The 8,831-nt window shown below is 33.7% G+C and overlaps 1 protein-coding gene across 4 annotated transcripts in view; it reads left to right on the top strand.

Moving 5' to 3' along the window:
• Positions 1-8,831, top strand: part of ZNF407 (zinc finger protein 407) — a 459,946-nt gene that overhangs the window by 47,134 nt on the left and 403,981 nt on the right. For all 4 annotated transcript variants that reach the window (XM_053571866.1, XM_053571862.1, XM_053571865.1 and 1 more), the window contains exon 3: positions 1,984-2,098. In XM_053571866.1, the coding sequence (XP_053427841.1) occupies positions 1,984-2,098 (115 nt within the window). The remainder of the gene's footprint in view (positions 1-1,983; positions 2,099-8,831) is intronic.

Below are 8,831 nucleotides of genomic sequence, written 5' to 3' on the forward strand. Positions count from 1 at the left end.
CAGATATGAAAAATAGTCAAGGACTCAGTGATTCTGGGTGAAGCAGACAACAAGAACTCATTTATGTGCTGCCAACCCAGAGTAGCAGTGACCACTGGGACCTGCAGGAGCTGGAGTTTGTTGCAAAGGAGTTGTGCACAGTAAATGGCAAACACCACAGACCTCGTGTCCAACCTTGTGTGACATCTTTGTACATGGGGAGGTACTAGTCAGAGTGCAGGTGCTGTGTGAGCAAAGTGAAAACTCAAGTCCATAAGGTATCTTACATCTCCTCACCCAGAATATAATACAGACATTGGGAAGGTTTTATCTTCTTTGTTCAGAGTTCTGGTATTGTTAATTAGTAATTTCCTAATTACTTTGTTATCTTTAAAGCATTTTAATTTAAAATATAAGGAAATTGATTCTTCTTATACTTTGCAAAAGTCCTTTTATAGAATTCTGTGTCTTAATGAAATATTTCAAAGTCATAAAAGGCTTTATTTTATCAGAATCATTTAAATAAACTGTAGTTTCTAATGTGATTGATAGAATGTGATTGCTGTAAGCTGCAGTCTCAACCTGCTTTTGACATTTAAACGTATAAACCTGACTAGGTATAACCATTCAGGTGCTAAATATATTTTACATCTACTTCTTACAGTGGAAATGGAAGTATTAAGAGATCTGCCTTCATTGTCATTGAACTGTGAAATATTCAACCTTGTCTGCTTGTGCTTAGTACTGTGGACTTTTTTATTTCTGTTGGAAGATTAAAATTAAATGCTTCACTTTTTTTGTCAGCTTTTGGGAATTAAATGGAAATTTAAGACTCTAAAATTTTTTACTGAGTGCTTCAATTTCAACAAAGTATTCTTGGAGGATTTTTTTTCCTCCCAAGGGCACTGCATAAAGGTTCATTGATCAAATATGATTTATTGCGATTTTTTATTTGAAATTTTTGTATATTTATTAAATTCCACATATTTTATGTCCTATCTAGTTATAATAGAAGAGGTGTATTGTCAAATAGGTACTAAACATAATATGAAAAATCTGGAAACATATTGTACTGATTTTAAACTGTGGTTTTTATGATTTATTTGAAGATATAATGGTCAAAAAATTGTAAAATATGTATTTTATACCTTAAAAGAGTGTTGTTTCTCATTAATGTGAGTATTGATTATCACAAAGTATCTTCTGGCTACAGTCTTATTTATTAGGGCAAGTAAGTTTGTTAATTTTGAAATAATTTTATTTTCTCATTTTTGAGTAAAACTTAATTTTATTTTTTATCGAATAATTATGAACAATTTTGTTGCTATCATATCTTTTATGTTGAAAAATTGTTTTTGAAAACAATAATAATCAAAATGTCAATTCTTCTGGTTTTCTAAATCATCACAGATTTTTGACTATAAAATTATCATAAAAGCATAATAATTTATCTTCTGTGTATTCATATGTTGTTTTATTAAAAAATAGTGTATCATTTGGGATAAGTGTCAGAAAAAAATCTGAAATAACTATCGTTATGCAAATAAATTCAGGTGGAGAAATATGAGGAAATAAGATGGCCACAGAAATGTGCTTGATGATAAATGTTTTGAAAATATCAGCTCCCCTAGATGCATTTATGTTTTAAAAGTATCACTTTAAATATTGAGTGACTTTAAAATATATTTTTGTGAATTATAAGAAAAACATTCAATAAAATTATTTAGCTTATCTACTTCATACTATTGATTAGTCTCACTTTTGACTTTGAATCTTACAAGTATTACTAAAAATTAAGAAGTCTCACTGAAACATTGATGTCTTTAGGTTAGAGTAATTATGTAATCAGTTCTCTTTAGGTTATAAGTGAATACAAGTATTTCATTTTGGGGACAGAAATTCTTAATTAGATTAAACATAGGATTTAACAGTTAGCCTTCTTTTTTAAACTATCTGTAGTGTATTACTTACATTCAAATCTTATTTTATGTTAAATTTACTCAGGATCAAAACCATTCAAGTGCAAGATATGCCATTTTGCAACAGCTCAGCTTGGAGATGCCAGAAACCATGTGAAAAGGCACCTTGGGATGAGGGAATACAAGTGTCATGTCTGTGGGTGAGTAAATTGAAGCCATCTCCGCCGTGGGAACCAAGAAACATGTGCGAGATAGCCATTGTTTCAGAATTCAGAACTGATGAGTGGCTAAAATTATGCACACGTATCCTCCTTTCCATTGTTATGGTAAATTCTTTAAACACAGTTATGACATTCTTCTCCCACTTCTAATCCTGAACTGCAGATGAGCAATTTTATGGGCTACAAGGTCAATTTGAACCTGTAATCTGTAAATTGACTAAATTATAGGATGTTCATTCACATTGCCAGAGAGAACTATAAATTCCATTTAAAGACATAAAAAATACATAATATAGCCTTAGAAGTGTATATATGTTTTTTTTTTTTTCCATTTGCTATACTGCTTTAATTTTAATCACATTAATAGGTCTTTGGATCCATTGGGCATATTCTGTAAGAAAAAAACAAAAGGATTTAATTTCAGACGACTGGTTACTGATTATTGCAGGGCTGATGTGTGAAAAAACAGCGTGTAATGCATTTATGTGTTAACTTTATTTCAAAACTTGTTTCTTTTTTTGGTTAATGCTTTTCTCTGAAGAATCATTCACAGTGTTTAATTGTCATTCATATGTGTTGCATTTAATAGAAAGCGCTGAGATACCTTAGTGCAAAACTAATTAATTTAACAGAAATGTTTAAAAGGTTTTAAAGTGCTATGACACATATGGTATATCATAAGACATTCAAAGGTGGATTTTAATACCCTACTTCTGATTAAAAGTATATTTTAATGTTATTATGCTAGAGAAATTAACTAATAAGTGCATGATATAAAAACTCTTTATGTGAAACCCAAGAAACCTTCAGTTCTTACGTCTAATTCACAGAATACCACAGTGTATTATGCAGTGTGCACATGTTACAGTAGGTTTATTTTTCTAGTAGAAGATTCTTCGGATTGATGCCAGCATGTAAATATATTTTAAGCCCCAAACAAGTTCTGCTGTGTTTGGACAGTACACTTCATCCCACAATGAAATTGCATTTTTGACCCTTAAGATAGTTTTACAAATTAACTTTGCAAGCAGTTTTATTAACCATGGTCTGTGATACATTCATTGGCAGAATTGATGCTTCAGTGACTTGCAGCTAAAGTAAATGAAGATGAACCTTTGCTCTAAAGCCCCTTGAAGATCAGTGGGAGAATGAGTTCTGTTACTACTGATTTTAGCGGCAAGGGTCAGGTGCCGAGTGGTTCCTTTTAATTGCTATAGATCTTGGAATTGTAAAAGATATTTCATTCATTATTTTTCTGAATGTGTTCTAAGAAAGTCAGTCTTGTGAAAATTTTCTATTAAGTGGCAGTAAGCAGTTTCTTCTTCATTTATGAGAAATAAGTAAACAAGCTTGGCATACTCTTAATAGAAATCCACTTCCTTTCTTTTTTCTTTTTGTTAAATTATGGTTACCAAGACCCTGTAAATAGAAGAAAAACTTTTTCAGAGGGTAATTTCTGATGTGTATCATTTTCAAAAACAATGCATAGTTGATTGGCTTTAATCGGATAACTTGAACAATGTGTACCTTGCTTGCTAATTGCTCACCACATATAATTGAAATGTTGAATTACTATTTTCTGTATTTGAGTCCCAAGATATAGAATTATAAATAAATAAACATATATTGAGTTTTACAGTGCTATGTAGGAGAGGTACGCGTGTGACTGCACAGAACACCCGTTCTAGATTTCAGAATTGCCCTCTCAGAATCGTGATAGCTATTGAGTTTCATCTAACTAGGAAATAAGTTCCTTTTATTTTTTTAAAATGAAATTTGATTTAAAAATTACATAGCAATAATTTTAACAGTAGATTTTTTTGACAGTGAGGGGAAAGTTCTGAGATATTGCAGTAAGCTTAGAATACGTATTGATTACGTGAAACAGAACAATAGTCAGTTAGGTACCCTTCAGTGTTACAGAAAAAGTATCACAGATTGTTTTGTGTTTTATGTGTTTCAAAGGGATAGGACAGTATGTAGGGTAAAAATTAAAGTAGAAAACATAATAAATGCAAGGATTGGTTATCGGATTAGTGGCACTAGAGAGTATTGGTATGTTAACGTCACTGACAATGTCAATTCATTATCATTGATGGTTAAATAATCTTAGAAATGCTCAGTGGACCTATTAGTTCCTGAACATAAGCAGCTCACGCTGCATTTCTTCATTAGCTTTAATTGCTATAAATTTTACCTTTTACAAAATCATGCTTTAAAAGGTGAAGTGATCTTTCAGGAACATTAACTCTATAATTTTGTCACAAACAGAAGGTTCTCCACTATGTTTTCTTTTTTCCAGTAGTTAATATCTTCATCTAGGTCTTTTAGAATTTTATTAATGACCTTTTTATTATCTGAATTGTAAGAAGTTATTTCTCAAATAGTTCTGATCAAATAATCGAAAAAATACTGAGGCAGGCACACTGTTAAAGTAGAATTATTACAACACTGCACTTTTTCCCTCCCTAGTACCTCTTAACTTCCTTGGAAAAACAAAAAAAGAAACTAGTATTTTTTTAGTGAAATTGATGAAAACAGTAACATTATGACTCGAGTTCAACATTAATGTTCAGATTATTTGACCCCCCTTTTCACATGTTCATGTATCTTTAGATAGAAGATGGTAATGCTCATCAACCGCGTATCTTGTGTTTTCACTAAGACTTAGTTTTAGTGCTGGATGTTAGCATCCTTATCAAAAACTACCTTTGAAACATTTATCTAAATTACTTGGACTTAGGTTAATTTTCTTTGAATCTTCAAGATCAGTTTTCATTGATATCTCTCCCCTTCCTGCCCTTTCTCCCCTCCATGCAAGCATCTTAGCTAGAGTATATCATGGATTTCAGGTAGTTTGATGGAGAAGGTACCTATAAGAAGGTATTAAATGTCTAATTTCTATTAGGTAGTTAGGATTCAGAATTTAAATTTTGTTTACCCAAGGTTCACTTGCCCATGTTAATGGCAAAATTTCAAAAATGTATTGCTGTGCACTTCATGTTTTAAATGTATGTTATAAATAACTTAAAAGTCATTTATTTTATTTCTACTTTTGTCCTACTGTTTGTAGGACTAGCAGTTTTTGAACAGTAGAGTTTTTTTGGTAATTTTTGTCTTACATCTGAGTGTGATTAACTGCGGAATTTTGTAGAAATTTTGTATTTTATATTTAGGCACTTGATGGGTAGTTAGCATGAAAATCTATTATGGATATGACTTAGTGGGAGAAAAAGTAAGAATAGGAAGCATCCTTATATAAAAGTTAAGAATTTTATGTTTAAAAATAAGCCAAGTGCACATGTTACTACATCCATGATCTCTGCCTATTTTTTCAGTCGTCTAGAACTTGAAAATCTCGGTGACTTGAAAAAAGTCATTCAGGCACCATGTTTTTTTAAATTCTCTTAAATTTATTTTAATTCAGTGATAGTATTTTACAATGCTTTATGGTTTAGTAAATGCCTTGATCAACATTCACCTCTTTGTTGACCTCTGTATCTTTGTAAATTGTTTATGTCATGTTTATTATCCCTATTTAGTTGATGGGAAATTTGAGATTCAAAATGTTTTTATCAACCACTTTTTTTCTTCTTTTTAACTGTCCCCTTTCTTTATTTTCCTGGTTTTTGTATTATCTGTTTTTCATTACTAATTTTAATTTGTACTTATTTTTTCTTTTTTGGTTGTTTTTACTAGCATGTAGTAAATGTAGCTTATCTGTACCAGCCACATTTATTTTCTGCTTTTGTTCAGATTTATGTTCTTTTAAAAATTTGCTTGCATAGTGTCTTACTTTAACATTCTGGTATTAAGACTGTCTCTCTCTCTCTCCCCCTCTCTGTCTCTGTTTCTCATACACACAACACACACAAACACCTTTTCTTTGTTTCACTGTGCCCTTTAAATAATTTAATTTTTCCTCAGTCTCTTTCACGTGCTCATAATTTATTGTATTGCCTGGAATGGTTACGAGTTGAACATATTTGTACAATAGAAAGAAGTAAGTGTCCAAAAGTGAAAGGTTAAATCATCTTCTCATTAGGAGGAGGGTTATTGTTCTTGTTTTTCAGTACTAGTTATTTTAAAAGAGTTATAGAAAACTGGTAATTAGCCTATAATTTTGTTTAGCCTAGGAAATTATTTGTAAGTTTTGGGTGCCATTATTCAGAAGCATAACCCCCCCCAACATGCATGATTTAGATTGTATTATTTACTGCTTGATTTCCCTATGTCTAGTTTTGATTCTTATGCATGCAATTAAATAGTTGAGTAGAACTTACCCAATCAGGAGAGAAATAAAGGCATTTTCTAAATCTGTCACATTTGGGCTCATAAAAAGATTCTAGACATTTTAAAATTGTGTATTAATGTGCTTATGAACTGTTTATACCTGTTAGTTTAAGAAGAAACTTTTAATAGAAAGTTACTAATGCAGTAAAACTCTGTGTGTGTGTGTGCGTGTGCGGCATTACCTAGTTTTTGTGCATTAGAAGGGATCTCTATGTAGATGATTATAATGTCACTTTCTGACCTTTGCAGCTTGAATAATTGTAAATCATTGCTTCATAACGTGTCAGAGAATGTCTGTACTAGGCAATTAAATGGCAGAATATAATAGACCAAATTATTGCCTGTCATGTTTTCAACAACACAGTTAGTATTTGAGTTACACTTAATCATTACGTGCATTAGCAACTTCATTGGAATCCAGCTTCAGGCTGAGCATGAAATACATTACATTATTTAAACCTCTAATGGTACAAGTCATTTATTTGTGTTGAAGTGTACAACATGCAGAGTTTCATAAAGCGGGGAACACTTGAGAGCTTAATTTATCCAAATCAAAGTCTAAATGCAGATAAACACAAGTGGCAAAAATTAGTAATTTTTATAGGCTGGAAATATTTAAAAATACATGGTTGTGGGTAATTGTAGGCAGCAGGAATAAATTAAAATCACTATTTTTAGTCTGCTCTGAGAACTAAAGCTGTGTATACCTAAATCATTAGAAGCACCATGGAATTGCATTTTTAGCTGAACAATTAATTACACCCATCATATCTACAGATGTATCCAAATAAAATAATTGTTTGGTTCAGCTGGTTGTTTTGGTTAAAGAGATATAGATAGAAAAAGTTTGTTTTACACCGTGGCATGCATTGTGCTTGAAACAATATAAAGTATAGCATCTCTAAGTTTTGTAAAAAGCATTCACATTAACGTTAAAATGCTCTTTCATTATAAAGGGTGCATTGTGTATTTTACCCATGTAAAAGTTCAATGCTTTTGTTTAATGATACATTTTTGTCTTTAGTTTAAAATTTAGAAAATGCCGTGTAGCAATTACTCTCTTCCTGTCAGGAACACAAAATTATTTGTTTATTCCTCTTATGTCCAAATCTCTGTAGTACTTTTTATACAGAGAATGAACATTTACACAATATTTGTATATGTATCACTTCATTAATTGAACACTTAGGAGACATCTGGTTTATAATATTGAAATGTAAAACTTTTTCCCTCAGACGTGATTCTAGTGCATTTTCCAGTGAGCCGTCTAGTCAGTGCAGGAGAGAGTCAGAGTGAGGTTAGGACAGTGGAGCAGAAACCAGGATGCTGTTCCCAGCCTCTCCTCTGCTCTCCTCTCCTCTGCTCTCCTCTCCTCTCCTCCCAGCCTCTTCTCCTGGTGAGAGCAGAGCTGCTTGTCACTAGCAGGCCCTGGGTTCTTTATTCATGGTGGTCATCTTTAAAATTTTTGACCCCAGGGCGGCGCCTGTAGCTCAAGGAGTAGGACGCTGGTCCCATATGCCAGAGGTGGCGGGTTTAAACCCAGCCCCGGCCCCCCCCCAAAAAAACACACACACAAAAAAAATTTTTGACCCCACTCAAGAGTGGGGTCATAGATTGATTGCAAGGCCAATAAGTATGATCAATCTGAACACAATTGAAATGAACGTCGTCATCTCTTGGGGTGGTAGCTGAGAATGCTTGTCTCTGTCCCTGAGGCCTTTCCCAGGGAAGCTGTCACGTCCCAGGGACTTATATGTCCTTGTTACCTTATTAAAATCCAGTTGTGTTGAGATTCTTTAGCCCCTCTCACGGTTTCCTCTGTCTATTCTTAATTTTTTTCGTGGTAGCCTGTTCTCTGCCTCCCTCTTCCTGCTTACCTGATTACTAAAGCCCTCGACTTGGTGGAGGTTTTTGCTCTGTGAGTTGTCCAAGAACTGGATAAGAGGAAGTATGGGACATGCAGAAAGGGAAGCATAACTATTGACTTGCTGTCTTTTCTTCATTCGTTTCTCATTTGGCAGATCCCTGTGAGTGTTTTCTCTGTGTAACACTCACAGTGATGGGTGACACGCAGGCCCAGTGGTCACCTGCTCCTGCAGGACAGTGGGCTGGGGTCCAGAAAGAAGCCATGCTGGGTGTAGAGGAGAGTGAAGTGGAGTGAGCTGTGCTGGGCAGCAGGGAGAGAACCCACTAACGTTCAGTTGTGTGTGAGTTCAGGGGTACTCACAAGGCAGATTTGGACATTCTTAGCAGCGGGCATAGAGAGGCATGGGGCAGTGCGGTGTATTCCTAAGCAAGTGTGGCCACTGGCCAAGTGGGGATTTTAAAGAGTAAACACAATCTAGGAACGTCAGCACGTGCAGGTGCTGCGTTGGTTTTTAGGGCTGACATGATCAAAACAATATCTGTCTCAAATGTG

The sequence above is a fragment of the Nycticebus coucang genome, chromosome 19 (genome assembly GCF_027406575.1).
Source record: "Nycticebus coucang isolate mNycCou1 chromosome 19, mNycCou1.pri, whole genome shotgun sequence".
Taxonomy (NCBI): Eukaryota; Metazoa; Chordata; class Mammalia; order Primates; family Lorisidae; genus Nycticebus; species Nycticebus coucang.